At 35.9% G+C, this 24,695-nt stretch overlaps 1 protein-coding gene across 4 annotated transcripts in view; it reads right to left on the reverse strand.

The window, feature by feature from the left end:
• The window catches only part of ASB3 (ankyrin repeat and SOCS box containing 3), an 87,950-nt gene that overhangs the window by 47,991 nt on the left and 15,264 nt on the right, over positions 1-24,695 (reverse strand). For all 4 annotated transcript variants that reach the window (XM_024552802.3, XM_053925758.2, XM_053925759.1 and 1 more), the window contains exons 2-3: positions 19,017-19,225; positions 11,755-11,913 (exon numbers count right to left, since the gene is read on the reverse strand). In XM_024552802.3, coding sequence (XP_024408570.2) covers positions 11,755-11,913; positions 19,017-19,212 — 355 coding nt within the window. In that variant the 5' untranslated portion in view covers positions 19,213-19,225. The remainder of the gene's footprint in view (positions 1-11,754; positions 11,914-19,016; positions 19,226-24,695) is intronic.

Here is a 24,695-nt window from a genome sequence, read left to right on the forward strand (position 1 = left end):
GAGAAGTAACTAGCCACATGTGTCTATTTAAATTTAAATTAATGAAAATTAAATAAAATTAAAATTTTAGTACCTCAAACTAGCCATATTTGAAGTACTCAAGAGCCAAACATGACTAATGACCATCATACTAGACAGTGTAGATGTGGGACATTTCCAAGGTCTATTGGACAGCACTGGCCTAGAGTTTAAAATTTAACTAAATTGGAGTTTAACCTAGAATCCTAGGCATATCTACCTCCACGTACTTGCCTGGCAGCGGGGACTGGGAGCCAGGCCACTAGTTAGTGTTCAAGGAAATAAAGGAAATGAGTAATTCTAGAAGCTAGACAAGTATTGTGGATTCCCAGAGAGAAAAGAGAAAGCAGAATCATAGGATGTGGTATTACACTGGCATTCAATAGACACCAGAGCCCAAGGATAAAGAATAAGGGTGAAATAAAATACCCCACTTTGGAAGGCAGATCTTAAAGTATCTTAGACAAACAGAGATGGGAGAAAGGCTTTCTTCCCTTCAATGTGGTACTGTCTACAAGACTCCCGCTAAGACAATGGAAGAGAAAAATCAGAAGTGCAGCGGGTAGGGGCACTGCCTCTCTCACAACAGGTCATTAGTATGATATAACCTATATGAGCAAAAATCTAAGATAGCAAGAATGACATGAGAATATCCTGCAATAATTTCTAAAGGGGCATTTTATATTTTTGAAGAAGCAAGTTTTTCCATTCTCTGAATTAGAGGGGAAAAGAAAAAAGCAAAAAAAAAAGTTATCTGGGAAAGCATATCGTAACAAAATATTTTTGAAAAGAAATTTTAGAAACTAACAGCCTCTGACCCACACAAAACTTCTAACCAAACTCTAACCCAGTCGAGGTGTGTAACATACCGAGTATTTGTCACAAGCCTACATGAAGACTTCATAAAGGCATAGACTCAATGTAGGATTCTCATCTGGGACAAATATGGCAGACCTATACACATATGTAAGTGATAAATCTAACTAGGAATGGTAAGCAATGATTATTACTTACCAGCACATTCATTAAAAAATATTTTTTTAAAAAACAGAGACTTTTGCCTGGTTGGCACAGCTCAGTGGATTGAGCACAGGCTGCAAACCAAAGGATTGCTGGTTCGATTCCCAGTCAGGGCACATGCCTGGGTTGCGGGCCATGTCTCCAGTGGGGGCCATGTGAGAGGCAACCACACATTGATATTTCTCTCCTTTTCTTTCTCCCTCCCTTCCCCTCTCTAAAAATAAATAAATTAAATGTTTAAAAAAAAAAAAACAAAAAACAAGAGACTTTCAAAAATGTAATTATCCTACTGAATGTTCTTTTGGAAAAATGCCTAAATGTGACTATTGTTCTAGGGAACTACTGTAGATAAGTTCTGTACCGAATGCAAATCACAGTAAGCTGAGCTTTACATCTATAAGCTAGAAATATACTCATGTTGAGGTTCAGATTTAGATAGTAATTCTAATGATAAACATCTCAGTTAGTGAGGCAGTAGTGAAAGTGAACAGTTTAACCGCAGGCTGTTCAACAGCTCTAGTTATAGCAGCCAGGTGCTGATTTTGGGGAGTGTCAGAGATAACCTATATATTCAATTAGTATATTTGATTTCTATATGAACATTTAACTATATCTATACTTTTCTAAGTTCTATATGTATTCTATCCTCCATTATGCTTTCCATTTTTCTATACAATTTAACAATAAAGTAATCTTTGCACTAAAACTTTTTCTCCTACCTCTTTCATGAAGCAAAAAGAATGTTCATAAGCCATTTATCTACAGCAATACTCCTCTGGTGCTGTGGTTATACTGACATCTGGTGGCACTAGAAAAGAAACCAGACTGCAAAAAATGGATTTTTTCTGCTAGTACTGCTAATTTATTCTATGTGACTTCAGAGTTTATATTTTTCTAATACTTTACCCATATCCAAGACAGTAGAACTATTAAAGTCCTGTATTAACTCCACTGACAGAATACATTAGTTGCAACCCTTACTTTGGCAAAATGACTGGCAAGGATGTAGAATTAGTTAAAGAATGTCACTAGGTACGTAGGGCTGTCCATAGTTATTCATTTCAAAATTAAAGTTTAAAATCAGAATGGTTATAAAGCAGAGCTTTTCCACCAAGGACATATATGAAACTTCAAACCATTCCATATATTCAGAGAGATTCCTGTAATGAATCTTGGCCGTGAATCTTTAATCTAAAATACAGTATTTCATTGATATTTAATTTTTTCTCAGATTATAATAAAAAGTTACATTTCTTTCTTATAAAGTAGCTCATGTCTGTCCATTGACTAACAATCTTAATCTTAAAGATGTATACCAATAGGAAAAACCATGACCTCATATCCAAAATTCATTATGACAGGAATATAACAAAAAGGTGTTACATTCCTATGCCCCAATCCAATTCTACATGTTGCCACAGACAACACGGCGTGACTCATGGCTTCTGACAGAGAAAAGTCTAATGGCTAATTAGACATCAGAAACCTTTCTGTAATTATCCATTCCCATTTTTGAAGCATTCACATAGCAGTATTCTCTTAATAGGAGCCACCTCTGTAAGTATGATCCCCATAGTATAACTTACAGAAATAAATAATTACACCGAGGAATCCCTATCAGAGAAAAAGTACATGGCAAACTGTCCTTCATCCCCAGGACTCCTATTTAAATAAGAGCAACACTTCTATGTCAGCCATACTAACCAGTGATAATCACACAGTTGGCCAACAGCAATAATTATTATGAAGAATGAAGAGACAACTGAATTAACTATGCAATGACCCAGTTTGATGGCCACACATGTACAGCAGTGCTACTCAATACTGTTCACAGACTGGCTGCCAATCTGCAAACTGTTACCAGTCCTCAATGAGGTAAGAAGTTCTGAACAGAATGTAAATCAATTACGTCCCTGAGCACACTGTTTAGTTCAGCTGACATTTTTCTTGAAACATGACTTCTTTGATGAAGGAAGCAGTACACTGATTTATATTCTGGCTCAAGCCCCTTCTATCAATATACTGACATTTTGAGTAGCACTGCTCTATGACACCTAACAGGAACAAGGATTGCACTGTATGGGTGGGGTGGTGGTGAGGAGGAGCTCATCTAGGTCTATTTCTATCATATACTACAATATTAAGTTATTGCAAAATACTAAGATCAAGAATTTTTGTTTTACTTTAGAAATTAATATGGACTTCCAATTTTCATATTGTGGCATTCCCACATATAAATAAAGTAAGCATTCCCACATATTCTTCTTAGAAAGCATACAAAAGCAATTAATCTAAAATCAACAAAGAAGAAATAAAAACACTCTCCATTATTAGCAAAACTAGGATCCAGCTAAAACTACAGATCAAAAATAGGTAAAAGAACTTCCTAAAAGAATGGAGGTCAATCCTGGGTACTCGACGGAGGATGGGGTGGGAAGATGTCTCAACTGGATGTCTCAGAAAAAGCTGACAAAGTAAACTTCTCAAAGGTGAGAGGCTCCCTCTGAGATGCAAAACTTAAATTCTCAGCAAAGGAAAGATTTCACGGGCTGACAGCAGAACTCTGGATCCAATTTTAGTCTGAAAGTCAGAAGAGCAGGGTCTAAACTAAGAATCACACAAAGAAGCTATATTTGCAAGAGTAGCTGGTCTCTGCTACTACAGAAGGGAAGCTGTGCTGCAAAGCCCACAGCTGCCTATGCCCATTGACCAGCGAAAGATAGCAGCTAAGGAAACTCACGCCCAAAAACCCTGAGTTAAAAGGAAAACTAGCTAGTCAGGAATGGCTGTAGCTCCCTACCACTTACAAGTGAACACAGCCCTGGCTAGAGTGGCTGAGTTGGACGGGGCATCGTCTCATAAACCAAAGGGTTGCGGGTTCGATTCCTGGTCAAGGCACACACATGCCTAGACTGTGGGTTCAGTCCCCAGTCTCTCATCGATGTTATGAAGAAATGACCTCAGGTGAGGATAAAAATAAATAAATGAAAATGAAAATAAAATCCGAAGATAGCTGATTTAGCACAAACTCGTGTTTCCAGATGAGTCATCACAAAGGAACAAGCATGAATCTACACAAAGGTATAAAAAGGAGGGGAGAGAAAGTTACAGGAAAAACTATTTAGTAGACACCCCAAAAACCTCTTATCATAAAAATAATGCCACAAAGGGAATAAAAATTGTGGCTAAACCTTCTGCTATGCATCTTTAAAAGAAAAATATTAAGTTATTGAAAAAAACACAACACTGGGATATATCTGTGCTCAAGTAACAGATAACTAGATGGCAGAAAACACTGGGCAACTTTAGAGAGACATAGAAAAAACTAACAATCACAGAACTGCAACGGAACTGAAAGAAATACTAGAGAGAACAGACATTGCTGAAAAAAACCAAAGAAGATTTAAAAAAACAGGACAGTAAAGTGAAAATAAAGACAAAGAAGATTAGAGAAAAAATAGTAGATATGAAAAACAGAAAGGATATCCAGCATATGAATAACCAGAGCCCAAGAAGATCTTCATAGTAACAGAACAAGTATTTAAAGATATAATTCCAGAAACATTTAGTAAAATAAAGAAAATCTGAATCTATATATTGAGAGGGTATACTATGCCTCAGAAAAAATTGATACAGAATAGACATGGAAAAATACTGGCACATATACACAAAAAAGAAGCAAATTAGGTTGGTCTCAAACTTTAACTCTAAAACATAATACATTACCATTAAAAATTATATACCTAATCAAACTGCTGTATAAAACCAAATATAAAATCATTATTCAATTATGAAGAGGCAAGAACTCAGAAAATACTATTTCCATAGGTCCTTTTAGAAATCTCTACTAAAGGAAGAATTTAGTTAACCAAGCAAGGCTAGAAAAATCATGGCAAAATAACTGGTGGTAACCTTCGGAGCTATTTAACCATACAGCTAAGAATAAAATGAAAAGAAGGAATGAAAATGCCAGAACAGGATGCAAAATGTTAACTCCACTGACAATGCATATATGACATAACTAACAAAAGTTAGGGAGGGAGGAAGAAAAATAACTACATAACAACAATATAAAGATACTGCTTTCCTCATCTTTAAAAGCTACGAGTTTAAACCTATCAATCAAACATGACTAATAAAATGACTGATTGTATAAATATATTTAATTGCATGAAGGTAAATATAAGAAAGGTAGTAAATATCTTAGTTTCCTAACTGCTTACATTAAGGAACAAAAAGATAGTCTTAAAACACTGAAAAGTATACTATAAAATAATAAAAAGTTACATCAAGAAACATAAAACCATATAAAATAGGTAAAAGTAAATAAAACATAAAATTAACATTTTTAAAATGTAGCTTGTAGTGAATGCTATACTTTTGATCCAGGAAAACTCAAACCCATATTTTCAAGAACTAACATGACCTCAAGTAAAAAGCTTATGTTACAGTCCTTAAGATGATTTATCTTTCCACTAAAAACCTAAAACTAAATCACTCCAAAGATAAAGTTTAACTGATATAACATGTACTAAGTATATGAATGCTAAACCCCCAAATTCCTCGTACCTCCAAAAACAACAGTATAAATGATTGTTTCGCCAGAAAATAGTGAAAAGTAGAATGGATGGTGGTTTGTTCACTTCTGGAATATATCAGCAGAGTTAGAGTTAAAGGATATGCCACATGAGCTGAAGTATAACACATTTTTATAGTTAAATACTGAAATAGGCAGTCTCACATAACACTGTTTATAAAACACTTTGTTCTCATTAAACATTACTGCTATGTTTAACATTGAAGGTTACAGAGAATAAGCAGAACAAAAAATGAAAAATAATCCATCAAAAGCCAGAACTGCATGCTGTGCAGTTCCCACAGAAATTGTTTTATGAAGTCACATTGGGTGGGATTTGAGCCTCCAATTTATCAGTGTTGTCTTATACACAGCAAAATAAACAGAAAATCTATTTCCTATATAATTAGCTGGATTTTCACTTAGAATCTGCTATATTTATAAATAAGGATATTCTTATTTCCAAAGCAATTTTACAAATCCATCCTTAGAATATTTACTATATTTGCATTTATGAGGCAAGGGAAAGAAAGTGTGGAAAGGCAGAGACGAGGGCAAAATAAATAAGGGGGCAGGCTCCTTATTAAAACATAAACTTTAAATTGCATGCTAATCAAAAAATATTCTAGAAGGATAATTTTCACATGGAAAAATAAGAAGCAGTTTCCTGAAGTTCCCTTTTCTTGTGACGTTTTCTAATTTCTTGTTGTCATCAAACTAAAGAGTTCCCTTCTGCACTCATTTTTATGAAAATCCTGGTAAGTTGTATATAGGGGAAAATGTTGCCATTATAAACTGTAGAGCAGTAAATGTTCTTAACTCTCTTCCTTTAACTTTTGGTTCAATCATAATCACCCATCACTGATGTCAGTGACTCTTCCAGTCATCTGGCAAGTTTCCATAGTTTTGTACTCATTTTTTATCCCTTGATCCTCTGGTTTTATATTTATAGCTCCTAGCAACAGTCTAGGTAGTAACTTGGCCATCAGGACAGGTACGACGACATACACATAGATATAGCTCCCCTCGGGGAAAGGGGACAACACAGACCAAAGTTTCAGCAAAGAAGATATCCACAGATGGGGAAGGAAGCTATACTAGGTAGATATTCCTTTTCTCATTTTAAGTCCACCTGGTCCAGCCACTCTTTCTGCCCTAGAGATTATCATCTACAGTTGTGCAAACCTTGAAGTGTTCTGGATTTGTTTCAAGAAAAGACTCTTCCATTATAGATTAAAATATGGATTGCTACGGTTATTTAAAAGAGTAGAAAGACACGGGTAAGCAAAGTAAATTGCAAAAGTTTGTCACATTATTTATGGACAGAGCACACAACAGAGCCCAGATTACCTAATGAAAAAGCCGTATGTCCATTCTTTGACATTATGTTCTTGCAAAAACTAAGACAGTACTTTTCCATTTTAAAAAATACTCTGATCTACTTCCAGACAAGGACATGATATAATTGATGCAACATTTGCATATGTAAAAGTACTATATGACTACATCTCCTTGGTTTAAACACCCTGCTTGAGTAAATTTTTTTAATATTTTATTTATTTATTTTTAGACAAAGGGGAAGGGAGGGAGAAAGAGAGGGAGAGAAACATCAATGCTTGGTTGCCTCCTGCATGCCCCGCACGGGGGAGGCTGGCCCGCAACCCAGGCACGTGCCCCAACTGGGAATTGAACCAGTGACCCTTTGGTTCACAGGTCAGCACTCAATCCACTGAGCCACACTAGCCAGGGCAGTAAAATTATTTTTTGTTATTAACCAACACAAAACAACTAGAATGGTAAGTTTGCTGCCAAAAAAAACCAACTAAATAAATCCTACTATTAAAAATAAGTAATTAAAGGTCATTCATGGGTTTGAATTATATTAGCAACTCTTCCTTAACATAAAAAATTACAAGCTAACCATATTATACAATATAAATAACTAAAAACTCTGAATCTCTAACTTTCTCCACATACCTATATAAGTAAGCACAATACTAAATTTCATAAATGGAACTATTACATTTTGAAAGTATAAAATAAGTGACCAAAGTAGCATTTCTCAAACAGTCCCATGAAATATTACTGTTCTTTGTGTTTGACAAAGAAAAATAAGATTATGGTCAAATACATTTCAAAACGCTGGGTTAGAGTCAAGACAAGTGTTGTTTTATTTTTATTTTCTTTATTTTTTTGACAAGTGTTTTATAAGAGGCCTCTTCAGAGACCTTCATTCTTTCATTCAACCAATAATTTACTGAATGCATACCACATACCAGGCACTGATCTGGGTTTGAGAGTTATGACAGTGAGTAAAATAAATAAAATGTCTGTTCTCATGGAACATTCTTTCTAGTGGAAGAGACAGTCAGTAAACAAAAAAGCTGATATATAAAATCACTGCAGTCAGTGATAAGAACTATAAAAATACTAGTAAGATAACAGAGTACAGAAGATACTTCAGACTGGGTGAACACATTAAGCTAGATGGCTAATGTTTTTGTTTTCGTACATTAGGAAATATACCTAGTATCTTCTAACAAATGTTCATCAAAAACCCTTTTATCAACGAACTTCTATTAATAGTTCAGTGAATCAATTCAGGATATACTATTCTAAACAATACACAGACAATAGCAAGATCAAGACTCAAATACACCTTATCTGATCCTAAATAGAGTGTTTCTACAATTTCCTCCGTCTGTAAAAGGGAAATAATAAGTGTATGTATCTCAGAGAATCATGGTGAAAACTGAATGAGCTAATCCATGTAAAATACCTGGCATGGGGCTTGGTATACATTCTGCTCAATAACCACTACTGTTTAATTAATACAGCACTCTAGAGGCACACGATTTCTTCCTCTGCCATCCAGGGTGACTTATTTTTCCCTCCTCTAATATCTTGAACACTTCTAACTCTTTTTACAGGACTTAATTCATTACATTCACTTCTCTACGGTTTCCTTAAAGACAGCAACTAGAGTAAAGACTGCATATAGCTGGGCCTCAATGAAAGCTTACTATGTTGTACAGAATATCCAACGTGAGTTGGATATGGGAAAAAAAGAAATTTTATATAAAAAAGCAATCTCCCCTGTGGGAAACTCAAACCATATTACATCAAGACTTCTATGAAATATCTTCATAGTGATACATTTCACATATTCAAAACACTTTTATATATTAACATTACCAGTAATGGGTCATATTCTTCCTGATAAGATGCACTAAGATATCATTTCACTTTGTGGTATTCCTGCCAGGAAAGCATAACCTGAACTCTAGCAAGGAAAAACATCAGAAAACCCAACCTGAAAGACATTCTAAAACTAAATGGCCTAAACTCTTCAAAAATTTTTAAATTATAAAAGATAAAGACTGAAAAACTTCAAAGTTACAATAGGCTAAAGAGTCATAAGAACTAAATGTAACAAGTGATCATGGACAGGATCCTGAATAATGTCCTTTTGCTATAAAGGACATTAGTGGAACAACTGGCAAAGCTGTGTTAAGATGTGTACATAAAACAATACTGTATCAATGTTAACTTCCTGATTTTGATCATGGCAGTTATATAAGTGAATTTCATTACTTTTATGAAGTTCACATTGAAGTATTTGTGGGTAGAGAAGAATTATGTCTACAGTTTAATCTCAAAAGGTTTAATACCATATGGATAAACAGTATAGAGAAATAAAATGATAAAGTGAATATGGCAAAAGAACAATATTGGGGTAAAAGGTATATAAAAATCCTTAGCACTATTACTGAACACTTCTGTAAATCTGAAATTACTTCAAAACAAAATGTCTAAACACAAGACTAATCGGGCAGAAAAGGAAGGGTGGCAAATAATCACATGAAAAGATGCTCAACATCATCAGCTATCAGAAAAAATGCAAATTAAAACCATAATGAGATACCATTTAATCAAATCCCTATTAGAAAAGTTAAAATGTAAAAGGAAAAAAGAAAAATGTGCCAATACCAAGTGCTGATGAAAATGTGGGGCAACTGAAACCCTCAAACATTACTGGAGGGAATGCAAAACGACAGTCACTTTATAAGAAACCTCCAAACAGCGGCGCCTGCCGCCATGTCTTCTGGAGCCGGTGAACACCCCACAGTACCTGGTGGAGCAGCTCAAGCTGGAGGCCGCCACAGAAAGGATCAAGGTCTCTCAGGTGGCTGCAGGGCTTCAACAACGCTACATGCAGAATGCCTGCAAGGACGCCCTGCTGATAGGCGTGCAAGCAGGAAGCAACCGCTTCAGGGAGCCCAGATCCTGTGCTTTGAACACTGGACACTGGACACTCTGAACACTGGAAAGAAGTTTGCCAAGCAATGCCTTCAGGCACAAAGGGATAAATGACTGCCTCCGAGCCTCAAGAAAACATTTTTCTTGATGTTGTCTTGATTTTTGTAAGTGAGAAGACTTTTATTTTTAACACTAAATACAGAGGCTGTTTCTTACCAAACTTGTTAGGAATGATTAATGTGTTGCGTATTAGATCTTCCCATTCTGTGTACGAAGCAGATCTGATCTTTGTCTCCTTAAGTTCCTCTACTTTATAGCTGTGGTTGTACTTTTAAAAAAATACGTTATTTCATGTTTTTAAACAACTTTTAAAATATGACTTACAGAACATTGCAAATGATTAAAAACAAAGTAACATGGAAATCTTACAACCTAAATGATTTCTTAATATCATGTTTTACTTTGATGATGCACCTTTAATTTGAGACACTTAAAAGGATACTTTACTTGTGTTTGTAATAATTTTCAAAGAGCTTGCAAATAAAATTTCTCCTTAATTCATCATTTTCTATGACAGCAGAAAAAAAAGAAACTTCCATACCATTTTCCAAAGTTAAACATACACTGACCACATGACCCAAAGATCCCAAGAATTAATCCAAGAGAAAAAAACTTATATTCAAACAAAACCTACATTTAAATGTTTGCAGTAATTTACTCATAATCACCAAACACTGAAAACAATTCAAATGCCTATCACCTAGTAAATCAATGATATTCACAATGCAACAATGTGAATATCGAGAGCATTACACTAAGTGAAAGAAGTTAGTCTCAGAGATTACATGTTATAATATTCCACATGTATTTATAACATTCTGCAAAAAAGCAAACTACAGGAAACAAAACAGACAAGTAGTTGTCAAGGGTAAAGGGAGGCATGAAAGGTTGATTAAAAATAGGCAGTAGGATGGAATTTGGGAGATGATGTAATTGTTTTGTGTCTTGAATGTTGTTGCCTTTACACAGTTTTATACATACATAAAAACCATAGAACTGTATACTAAAAAGAATAAAGGTCACTGTACATAAATTTTAAGAATCTACATTTTTAAGTTTATGAGGAAGAAAGTACTTTCATAGATATCTCATTTTATTATCAGACCAATAAAGACTGCATAGGTACTATTACTCTCATTTCATAAGCAAGGACATTGAAACATTCAGTAAATCTATAAATGTGCGAGTTACATGTGGCAGGACTAAAACTGGTCCAGATATCCTAACTCTCAACAAATATTTTATTCTCCTTTTCTCATCTTCCACTCAACTTAATGTCCCTGAAGACCAGGTCACAGGGAGGGAAGGGAAAAAAAGAGACAGGTACTAGAAGCATGCCCTTTAGGACTTGGCTTTTGCCCTCAAGGAATTAAAAAAATAGTTTATAATTGAAGAAGTCTGAATACTGATTCATATAGGCAACAAATTAACTGGCATTAAAGGATTAGCTGGTAATTTCTTTTGTAAAATCTTCTTAATACCTTAATGCTAAGAAAAAGCAAAAAAGCAAACATAAAATACCTGGTCTTCGGAACAACATTGAAAACAACAATGATGATGACAATCCAGAACAGATTTTACAACTTTAAATAAACATTTAAAAATATTCCCAGATGCTATCACCTAAGGGTGAAAAACAAGGAAGCAGCCTTTAAAAATACCTTTTTGATTTCTGAATCAAAGAAGTGGTAGCATAGTATTTGCCAAAGAACATACTTTAAGTACAACAGCATGGTGAGAGGGGGATTAAGCTTAGTTCCTTCAGCAAAAAAAAATTAAGAATAAAAAGTTGCATCAGTACCATGAATAGTGTATCTCACCTACAAACAGAGGCGTGGTTTCCTCTAAAGTGGTTGCATTAGGATCTGCCCCAGCCTCTAAAAGAATCTGTACAACCTTCCAATGTCCTCGACTTGCAGCAAAATGTAATGCAGAGAAGCCTTCAAAAGTCTTTGTCCTAATGTAGTTTTGAGATGAATCTATGAAATAAAAAGCCATCAGTTAGAAGATATCAATTTTAATTCTTGGGATTAAAAAGCAAAGATTTCAAGAAATATTAAAGCATAATTATAAATAGGAGGTCTCATAGTTTAAAACGATCTGAAAAATCAAAAAATGTTCTAAAGGGGTCACGGTGTGAACAGCTCTCTGGTATTCTTAACACAAAAATTCTGCCCACACACTCATTTCCTCTTCTCTAATTTTTGAGGAGTTGAAAGGTAACACAAAAGTAAAATCCGAAGAGGATGCAGCACCAAAGATTTGCTTAAGCAAGATTTACTGAAGTATTAACAAATTTGACTTTTTCATTTCTATATATCCATGAAAGAAATGGTCTCATCTCTAGCATTACCTCTTGCTATTCAACTAGAAACATTAAGGTAGTTTCAAATACTCCACTTCTAGGTATGTATCCAAAGAAAACAAAAACATTAATTCAAAAATACGTGCACTGCAGCATATTTACAACAGCCCAGATATGGAAACAACCCAGTGTCCACTGAACAGATAACGAAGATGTGGTATATACGTATGTACACACACTCACACACACACAATGTTATACTACGCAGCCATAAAAAAGAATGAAATCTTGCCACTTGGGATAACATGAATGGACCTTGAGGGTATTATTCTAAGTGAAATAAGTCGGACAGAGAAACACCATAGGATTTTACTAACAAGTGAAATCTTAAAAACAAAGCAAACGAACGAACAAAACTGAACTTATGAATACAAAGAACAGATTACTGATTACCTGCGGGGAGAGGGATTTGGGGTGGGAAAAATAGGTGAAGGGGATCAAGAGATACAAACTTCCAGTTATAAAATAAGTAAGTCATAAGGATGTAATGTAAAAAACAAAACAAAAGATAACCAAAAACCCCTTCCTTGTCTAACATAACACTACAATCTATTAGTTTGCATTGCTAAAATAATCAAATGCACTCCAAAGAAATCAAACAGTAGTATATAATTTGTAAGAACTTAAAGTTCACTTACTTTAAAGTTTCTGAAGTTTGTTAATAAAAATCTCAAAGTTCTGGTAACTTTCAAATTATGTAAGTAATGTTTACATTAAAATTTTGTAACTCCACAGCAAAAGATAATACTAGAAGTGATTTTCTATCTTTGCTTCCAAAACAATAAAACTCTATACCAACAACAGAAGGAAGGGGTTGTAAGGTGAATGGTGAAGGCATTTCTGAGAACTGTGATAAACAAACAAAAAAAAAAACCCCACAAAATTTTAAATATTTTAAATAATATTTTCTGGAATACCATTATTAAAACTAATCCTCCTAGGTATTACACTACCTGATTTCAAACTATACAACAAGGTCACAGCAATCGAGATAGTATAAAAACAGACATATTGGTCAATGAAACAGAATAAAGAACTTACAAAAAATTTACACCTATACGGTCAATTAATATTTGACAAAGGAGGCAAGAATATACAATGGGATAAAGACAGTCTATTTAATAAATGGTGTTGGAAAAACTGGGTAGATACATGTAAACAAATGAACTAGAAAACCTTCTTACACCATATACAATAAACTCAAAATGGATTAAGGACTTAAATGTAAGACTCAAAATCATAAAACTCCTAGAAAATACAGGCAGTAAAATCTCAGGCATCTCTCATAGCAATATTTTTTCTGGTATATCTCCTTGGGCAAAGGAAACAAAAAATAAACAAATGAGACAAAATCAAATCAATTTAAATAGTTTTTGCACAGCAAAGGTAATCATCAACAAAATGAAAAGACAACCCACTGAATGGGAGAACATGTTCACCAAAGATACACCTGATAAGGGGTTTATATCCAAAATTTATCAATAACTTGGACAACTCAACTTCAAAAAAAATCCAATTAAAAAATGGGCAAAGGACCTGAATAGACACTTCTTCAAAGAGGACATACAGATGGCCGATACATTTATGAAAAGAATCTCAACATCACTAATCACTAGGGAAATGCAAATTAAAATCCCAATGAGATCACGTCACACCTGCCAAAATGGTTATCATTAATAAATCAACAAACAAATGCCAGCAAGGATGTAAAGGAAAGGGAACCCTCATGCACTGTTGGTGAAACTGCAGATTAGTGCAGCCATTATGGAAAACAGTATGGAGGGTCCTTAAAAAATCCAAAACAGAACTTCCTTATGACCCAGTGATACCTCTTCTGGATGTATATCCAAAGAAGCCCAAGAAAGAATATAAGTACCCCTATGTTCATTGCAGTATTATTTACAATAGCCAAGATATGGAAGCAACCCAAGTGCCCATCAATAGGATGAGTTGATAAAAAGTGATGGTACATGTATACAACGGAATATTACTCGGTCAAAAAAAGAATGCAGTCATACCATATGCAACAGCATGAGTGGACCAAGAGAGTATTAAGCTAAGTGAAATAAGTCAGAGAAAAACAAATACCATTTGATTTCTCTATGTGGAATCTAAAGAACATAACAAACAAACAAAATTGAAACAGACTAATAGATACAGAGAATAGAGACTGATGGTTGCTAGGCTGGGGAGGGAGCTGGGGGACTGGATTAAAAAAGTGAAGGAATTAAGAAGTACAAACTGGCAGTTACAAAACAGTCACACAGATATAAAGTACAACATAGAGAACATAGTTCATAATATTGTAACAACTATGCATGGTGCCCGGTGGGTGCTGACAATATCGGGGAAAACACTTTGTAAAGTAAACAATTTTCTAATCGCCATGCTGTACACCTGAAACTAATACAAAATAATACTGAATATAGACTGTAATTGAAAATTAAATTTTAAAAAATAAAATCAGTGTTCCTGACTAAAATAATCATCTATATTTAAGTAATTCTTATTATTGTAACTCACTGATAAAATTGGCAAACTGAGCCATAATAATATTCAAATAACAGCTTGCAAGCATATTTACTCAAAGAAAACAGCCTCAAACTTTATAGAATACAGGACTAAATGACAAGCTAGGTAGTTACATTTTTGAAGTTCATATCACAAAACAGTTTTCCCAAATTACTCAGAAGCTGACCTTCATTCAGATATCCACAAAACTTTAAGATTTTTAAAAAATCAACCAGGAGAAGGCAGTGGGGGAGTCCTAGGAGAGAATACAGACTGACGAAAGCATTTAACTGGGTTACAAGGTACTATATAACCTCACTGAGGGAGTGAAGAAAAAAGATACTGGCCTAAGTAACTTTGGAAAATGATGTTATATGAATAGGAATAGTAAGGCTAATGGCAAAAGGAACTGTACAGAAACACTATAGTCTACTTGGTGAAGTTGTGTCTTACACGGGTACAGATTAACAATTCTGAAACCACCATATATGTACAATAAGACTTAATGAATCAATAAATGGATGGTTGATAATAAGAGCCAGGTTTCTCACTGTTGGTGAGGGAGGTTACAAAGGAAGGTGGAAGACGACAATAAACCATATGATACTGGATTAGAGTCCAGACATCAGTATGAACTCCTGTTTACCTTTAATACAGATACAGATGGATAGGTAAAGAAATACTAACAGGTATGTGTACACACGGGTGTTATAATACATATTTCCTAGCTCTGTCTGCTGAAAGGCTAAAAAGCAATAACGTGCAAACAGCAATGAGCACACCCAGTGCCCAGATGTTGGCTTTGAATAGCATTCACTAATAAAAGGAACCAGAGCTCCTAGGAGAATGGCTAATTCTAGGGTTGGCACACACAATATACAAAATGAGCCTAGAGTATCTTGTAGCTCCAGAAAATTAGACAGTGCTCAAAAACCAAAAAATGGGAGCATGTCAAAGAAATACAGGAGCCAATATGAATGCCCAATGACCAAGGCAGAACAGTATGAGCAACAAAATAAATAGCATTATATTGGATTATCACCCAATATATAAAATACCCATGAGTCCATGCAGATAAAAAATGAATAAATAAATGGAAGAGAAGATATATCAGAATTCCAAATAATGTATGTAGTAGATACTCCCCTCGAGGAAAGGTGCTTACTTCCCACCTCAGTGAGGGCCACCCTTGGTGACATGCACACACACACATCTTAGGAAAGGGAAGAAAACCTCCTGTACAATTATCTAGGAAGCAAAGAAAACCTACTTCTCACTCAGAACGAAAAACATTAAAAGCAATTTACTACTATTTAATTGAGATATTAAAAGATTTTTACCTATACAAAAAATAGATCTATTTAGCTAACTCTAAAACCACTGGACTAGGAGGTGGGTAACGTGGTCTAGCAAAAGCAACTGATCTGAAGTTGGAAGATCTGGGCTACACTTCTCACTCTGCTGGTTATGGTTTGGATGACCCTTTGGGTAGATTACTTAAACTCTCTGAGATGCAGGTTCCTCAACAGTAAAACAGGGGTAAAATATCTAGCAACCCTTAAAGAGATTCAATAGAATCACAGTATTTACATACTGTCACAATCGTTACAAATTTGGAATAGTCTCCAAAATACCATCTTAAGAAAGTTTTCAGGACCAAATATGGAAGGTTTGGAAGTTCCAATGATAAACTGCCCTCCTTAACTAATATGCGGGAGCCAAAGAGACCTTATCTACCTTGTATTGGCCCATCAACTACCGCTCTCTCTATTCCTTTCCCTACAAGAGGGCATGTACAGGAGGCACCAACTGATGTTCCTCTCTCACATCCATGTTCCCCCTCCTTCCCTTCTCTCTAAAATCAATAAACGTATCCTCTGGTGAGGATTTTTTTTAAGAATTACTATAAGGTAATATATTTACCAAATTAAAATATTTGTTAGTGATATGCTATAATTAATTACAAGATTTTAAGTGCCCTTTAGTTAGCAAATTATTTAATAATGAATGGCATGATTAACCGCCACTGATGATTATTTCTGTCCTCCAAAATAAGATCCTTGAAATCTCAGTTACTACACCAAACTTCCAATAAAAAAAGACAAGCAAATTTGTGCTAATACTTTAAACAAACCTAAATTGAAAAAAACTAGAGCTATAGAACTTTCAAATTCTGAAAACATATTTAAGCTTTTAAAATGTGAGACATAAAGTCTATTTTTGTAATATCTAACATTTCTAGTATCTTTCTAACATTCAACTGTCATAGACTCTAGAACACGTGTCTTAAAAAAAATAGCAGTCATTTGAGGAATGATTTAATGAATTTAGCCTTGCCATTCCTCATCCCTTAAGACAGAACAAAAAAAGTTCACACCACTCTTCTCCTCCCTAGCTGCTTGGAGACTGGATGTCATCACAAACAGCACATAACTATCCGGACCTGAAAATTCATACTTCGGCCAAAACAAATAGTCACTGACATCCTTCACCCTGGGAAGGCAATAGTACCTAAGACAGAAATTCTGGAAAAACTAGCCAAGATGTACAAGACCATCCCAGATGTTACCTTTGTATTTAGATTCAGAACCCATTTCGGTGGTGGCAAGACAACGGGCTTTGGCATGATTTATGATTCTTTAAATTATTCAAAGAAAAATGAACCCAAACATACACTAGCAAGACATGGCCAGTGTGAGAAGACGACGACTTCAAGAAAACAGCAAAAGGAACTCAAAAACCAGATGGCTGCAAAGGTTAATGCGGGTGCTGGGAAAAAGTGAGTTGGAGATGGGACAAGAGAGGGGTAAAGATTCAGTGACTTATCTGTGGTGATGGTGAAGATTTTTCGTGAGAGAATAAATAAACTAAAAACTTAATAAAAACCACACTAAAAACAATGTAAGGATCATTTCCTTTCCCATGCGTGAGGTAAGGAGTTAGTAATTCTGATAAACTTCTGGTGGCCCCGAAGTCTAAAATTTGAGTAGCTATACCTGGTGGTATGCAGAGTAGTATGAAGAGAAGAAATCTGAATTTCCATGACCAATGCAATATTCGTAAATGTTTCACTGAGTGTTATAACAGAGTCCAACCTCAGTTTAAATTAACTGAGTGCTGAAAATGTTTACCTTGATAAAATGTTGGAAACATGCTGCAGTGAAAAAAAAAAATGGCTTTAGGGTCAGAGAGAAACAGGTTCAAATCAAATATCCTTGTTCATTATATGACCTATGACAAGTCAAATTCTCTGAGCCTTGGGTTTTTTCGCCAATAAAATGAGAATAATATTGCCTCAATAGCAGTTTTGTATATATTAAATAAATAATGTAAATCGAGCATCTAGTATGAAAACCGTTACAAAGCAGTGCTCTATCACCACCATTTATTCTCTTCCCATCCTGTCTCCTGAGTGTCAGAATCTCCCACTTAGGCTCATTTCCTGAGCCTTTCACTCAGAAGTGTGCTGGCAAGTGTATAACTTACTCAGGAAAGGGGGAAAAAGCCCAGTTACAGCACTGGTTTGTAGCACTGACTGATTTCTGTGGTATAGATACTCCCACATAGCTTATCTCTAGTTACAAGCATGAAGTCAACTGATACAGCCTTGGAAATGTGCAGAAGCACATGAGTGCTCTCTGTGCCATTACTCTGTTTTATTTTTTCCCCACAACACTTTTACTTTTGAAATTATCTTGGTTAACTGTCTAGTTATTTATTGTCTGTTTTCCTGACAGGAATGTCAGCACCATAAAGGCAGGAACCTCGTCCATACGGTTTTTTCTGGTTGTTCTCAGCAAATACAAAGTCAAAGTAATTGAAAAGATTCCCCAAATTAAGGACACTGTAAAGTATTTTAAAAAAAGATTGATTCAAGCAAAATACTCACACCCTCAATATCAGTAACACTGGTCTTTTGTTTAGAATAAGGAATAACCATGACCAGTAGCTACCAAATGCTTAAACCTAGCTCAGACAATAACAATGTGTCAGGCACACATACTTCCATATAAAGGACAGCATTTATAGAGATGTCCAGCTGGAACACATACAACCCAAGGCAAGCAATCCTATCATTCTTAATAACACACAGGCCATTATCTTATGCTTTTAGAAAGGCAAGCAAGTCAGTCATATATTGCCATTGATCTATTTTTATTAGTCCAGCTAGCAGGCTCACCCTCCCATACCCTGATTTTACGTTACCTGCATGAATTAACATCCGCAAACATTCTATAGAGTTGTGATAAGCTGCTTCATGAATTGGCATCCATCCCCTATTATCAGCAACATCAACGCTCAGTCCCTTTTTGAGCAGTTTTCTTAAGACTTTAACATTGCCTTCCCGGGCAGCAAGTCCAACCATGGAGCATGTGTCAGAGTAAGCCTCTGAAAAATCCATTCTTTTGACCAGTCTACAAAACAAGGCAGAAAGAAAACACTGGAGTCAATAAAACAACACTAATCTCCTAGAGATTAACAGATCGAAGTGGGCCTGTCTAGCATCTCTCACATGACTGCTGAGGAAGAGCCTGAGATGGAGAAACAGACCTGTCCTGCCTCAGCCTCTGCTAGAATCTAACCCAGGAAGTGTCTCCGGGGAACTAAAATTCCTTGGAATGTTCTTGTCAAAGATATCAAGGGAATTTTAAGTGTTCTATCATTCTTTCTCTGACAATGTTGTCTGAGCAGCTCCTTCCTGCAGGCTTCTGCTCCTATTCATACCCCACTTAAATGTACTCATTAGAACTCTGTTAATGAGAGAGAGAGAGAGAGTGAGAGAGTGAGAGAGAGTGAGAGAGTGAGAGAGAGAGAGAGCACACTAAATGCCTCCAATTAATCCCAAATGCATACAGAGACGGTCATTTAATGACCAGCAATGCACAGCCTCAAGAATTAATTTATAGCCCTCTACAGCAAAATGCTAAACCCAATAAGGCTAGAAAAGAAATGAAGGACATTTTATTGAAAAGAACAAAGATATCCCTGATGGACTGGCTCAGTTGGTTAGAGCGTCTTCTCCCTACACCAAAAAGATTGTGGTTCGATCCGCGGTCAGGGTACATACCTAGGTTTTGGATTCAATCCCTGGTTGGGGGGCCTACAGGAGGCAACCAATAAATGTTTGTTTCTGTTTCTCTCTCTTTCTTCCCCCCCCTCCCCCTCTCCCTCTCCCCCTCCTTCTCACTCACTCAAATCAAAAACATATCCTCGGGTAAGAATTTAAAAAGAACAAAGATAAGTAGTAAATCTAGTTTTCCTGCCCCATGTGGTCCCTTCCAGAAGGAGCTAAACACTCAGGCTCTCCTTCTTTGATGAAACAGTGCCACTAACTAAATATATTAAAACGCATAAAGAACATCATAAAAAGATGAGTCCACCTTTCCTACACCAGCCCCGAAATTTCTTCACAGCATATTGCCCTCTTCCTCATCATCTTCATTTCAAGTAAGTGTACAATGTAACTCTCAGTGTGTGACTCACAGAGACAGTTTCTTGTTAGTCACACTATGAGGTGTATTGGGCTCAGATTCAGGATTCTCAGGGGAACAGTTAGCTCCCATGGGGTAGACTCTCTCGTAACATTCTGATCTCATCCTTCCTCTTAGTTTTCTAATCATCATAGGAGGTAATTCAGAAAACACCAACATGTCTAGTCTGATACAGGTGAAAAACTTTCTAGAACCACATTATAAATAATTTATCCAGAAAACGAAGGTTTGAGGGAAGAGGTTTCCCACATTAAGTTTAAACTTATACATGGTCACATTTAAACATAAGCTGTAACTGCAGAAGATGATTCTACAACAAGCTAAACAGCTCAGTTAGCTATGGATTAATTTGATCAGATCAACTGGACCATTATTAGTAAAGACATTTATTACAAAATATTTAATTATTCAGTTAACATTTATTTACTGAGCAATAACTAGATGATTAGCAATGGGGAGGATATAAAGATGATATGTAGATTCTATCTCAAGTTATATACAGTTTCATAGAAATTATAAACATGTGTAATTCAAAATAAAAAAGCAGAAAATGCCATAAGAGAAGTACAAAGAACCATAGCAGCCAAAAAAGAGAGAACTACTTCAACTTGGTGACGGATATGGGCTAGGCTTAGAGAAAGACAGGGAGGGTTTGACAATGGGCAAAAGGAAAAACATAACCAAACTTACAGAAATGAGCAAGCAAGGGTGAGTAAAGGACAGCAAATACGGGCAACAATTTTTCACTTTGTAAGGAGGATTAGGTAAACAAAGAACAGTAGGAAAATGAGATTATAGAGGTAACTGAAGCCAAACTGTGGAGAATCTTGAATATTAAACTATACTTTTTTCAAACCATTCTAATTTCTAGCCATAGTCATTACACCCAAGTTATACACATAAGTGCACACACATACCTTTAGGCGATTTATAAACATATTTATCTAACACAAGAAAAAAACATTTTCTATGTAGGAAAAACACAAACACAAACAATAACCCTGCTCCAAAGACAGTAAAAACAGCATTCAAGTAAAAACAGGTATGCATCTTTTTCAAAATTTAACTGACTTTTCTCAAGGTTAGGAACAATGTTAATGGATCCAGATTAATAGGAAATAATCTGGAAAAGAATATCACAACAGGGCAGTATCTTTGAGCTTCTTATGGGAAGGAGAAGTCAAAAGTAATGTACTATAATAGGAGGATCATTCCCTTCAACCCTTAATACCAACTAGTTAACATGAATAAACTGTTTATAAGATCTCCTTTCATAAAAACTTTCCTCTGTTCTAGACTAAAAGAGTACAAACAACCACATATGATGTGTAAACCTCAAAAGGATCCTGGACTGGTGGAAAAAAATAAGCTACAAAAGCAATTTTGAGATAATTAAGGAAATCTGAATATAAAGTAGACATTTGATGATATAATTAGTTAATTTTTCTAGATGTGATAATGGCACTGTGGTTATTAGGATAATGTCTTTACTCTTATAAGTATTTAGCAGTGAAAAATCATAACACACACAAATTACCCCAAATATTTTAGATAAAAGAGTATATAGAAAGACCAATACATTAAAAAGATCATCCACCATGACCAAGTGGGATTCATCCCAGGGATGCAAGGATAGTACAATATTCGCAAATCAATAAACATAATACATCACATCAACAACAGCAAAGACAAAAATCACATGATCATATCAATAGATGCAGAAAAAGCATTTGATAAGGTACAGCACCCATTTCTGATAAAAACACTCAGCAAAGTGGGAATAGAGGGAGCATTCCTCAACATAATAAAGGCCATATATGAGAGACCTACAGCCAACATCATACTCAATGGACAAAAACTTAGAGCTTTCCCACTAAGATCAGGAACAAGACAAGGATGCCCTCTCTCACCACTCCTATTCAACATAGTATTGGAAATCCTAGCCACAGCAATCAGACAAGAAAAAGCAATAAAAGGCATCCAAATTGGAAAGGAGGAAATGGAACTGTCACTGTTTGCAGATGACATGATAGTGTACATGGAAAATCCTATAGACTCCACCAAAAAACTACTCGACCTAATAAATGAATTTGGCAAAACAGCTGGATACAAAGTCAATACTCAGAAATCAAAGGCATTCCTGTACACCAACAACGAAACTGCAGAAACAGAAATCAGGAAAAAAATCCCATTTGATATAGCAACAAGAAAAATAAAGTACCTAGGAATAAACCTAACCAAGGAGGTAAAAGACCTGTACTCGGAAAACTACACAACACTGAAGAAAGAAATTAAGGAAGACACAAACAAATGGAAGCATGTACCATGCTCATGGATTGGAAGAATTAACATCATCAAAATGGCCATACTACCCAAAGCAATTTATAGATTCAATGCAATCCCTATTAGAGTACCTATGGCATATTTCACAGATACAGAACGAACATTTCAGAAATTTATATGGAACCATAAACGACCCCGAATAGCTGCAGCAATTTTGAGGAAGAAGAACAAAGCAGGAGGGATCACAATACCTGATATCAAACTGTATTACAAGGCCACTGTAATCAAAACAGCCTGGTACTGGCATAAAAACAGGCACATAGACCAATGGAACAGAACAGAGAGCCCAGAAATAAACTCAAGTCTTTACGGTCAATTAATATTTGACAAAGGAGGCAGGAGCATAAAATGGAGCAAAAACAGCCTCTTCAACAGATGGTGTTGGGAGATCTGGACAGCTACGTGCAAAAAAATGAAACTCGATCACCAACTTACACCATACACAAAAATAAACTCAAGATGGATAAAAGACTTAAATATAAGTTGTAACACCATAAAAGTCCTCGAGGAAAACATTGGCAGGAAAATCTCAGACATTCCACGCAGCAACATCCTCACAGACATGTCCCCTAAAGCAAGGGACATAAAGGAAAGAATAAACAAATGGGACCTCATCAAAATAAAAAGCTCCTGCAAGGCTAAAGAAAATAGCACCAAATTACAAAGAGAACCAACAGTATGGGAAAACATATTTGCCAATGATACCTCAGACAAGGGCCTGATCTCCAAAATATATAAAGAACTCACACGACTGCACTCCAGGAAGACAAACAACCCAATTAAAAAATGGGCAAAGGACTTGAACAGACACTTCTCCAAGGAAGACATACAGAGGGCCCAGAGACATATGAAAAGATGCTCAGCATCACTAGCCATCAGAGAGATGCAAATTAAAACCACAATGAGGTACCATCTCACACCAGTCAGAGTGGCCAGCATAAACAAATCCACAAACAAATGTTGGAGAGGATGCGGAGAAAAGGGAACCCTAGTGCACTGTTGGTGGGAATGCAGACTGGTGAGCCCACTGTGGAAAACAGTATGGAATTTCCTCAGAAAAGTAAAAATGGAACTGCCCTTTGACCCAGCAATTCCACTGCTGGGATTATACCCTAAGAACCCTCAAACACCAATCCAAAAGAGCCTGTGCACCCCAATGTTCATAGCAGCACAATTTACAATAGCCAAGTACTGGAAGCAACTTAAGTGCCCATCAGCAAACGAGTGGATCCAAAAACTATGGTAAATTTACACAATGGAATTCTACGCAGCAGAGAGAAAGAAGGAGCTTATACCCTTTGCAACAGCATGGATGAAACTGGAGAGCATTATGCTAAGTGAAATAAGCCAGGCGGTGAGGGACAAATACCATATGATCTCACCTTTAACTGGAACATAATCAACAAAAGAAAAAAGCAAACAAAATACCACCAGAGACATTGAGTGGGGGAACTGTCTAGCAGTGGCCAGGGGGGAGTGAGGTGGGGACAGTGGGAAGAGGGGATTGCAGAAACTATTATAAAGGACACATGGACAAAATCGGGGGGGATGGTGGGGGTAGGGGAGGGAGGTGGGTTCAGCCGGGGTGGGGGGAGGGAAGGGGAGAAAAGGCATACAACTGTAATTGAATAACAATTAAAAAAAAAAAGAGTATATAGAGAGAAAAAAATAAAACTATGGCAAAAACATTATTGGATCCACATTGAGGGTATATATGAATGATCATCACACTTTTTTTTCCTCCAACTTTTCTGTATGTTTGAAGTATTTTTTAATTTTTTATTGTATTTTTCCATTACCATTTAACCCCCTTATAGTCTCCTCCCTGCTGCAACCACCACACTGTTGTCCACGTCCATGAGTCCTTTTTCCTTTCTGCTCTTTCCCTCCACCCCCTAACGTTCAACTGTTCTGTATGTTTGAAATTTCTCAAAAAAGTTGGGGGAGGTGGAGGGAAACTAACCATCTCAAGCAATGTGAAACTTAAGACAAAATATAAAAAGACTTGATTCTTCTTAAACTCAGTTTTTCTTTGTAGCAGTTTCCCGGT

This window comes from Desmodus rotundus, chromosome 5 (assembly GCF_022682495.2).
Source record: "Desmodus rotundus isolate HL8 chromosome 5, HLdesRot8A.1, whole genome shotgun sequence".
NCBI lineage: Eukaryota > Metazoa > Chordata > Mammalia > Chiroptera > Phyllostomidae > Desmodus > Desmodus rotundus.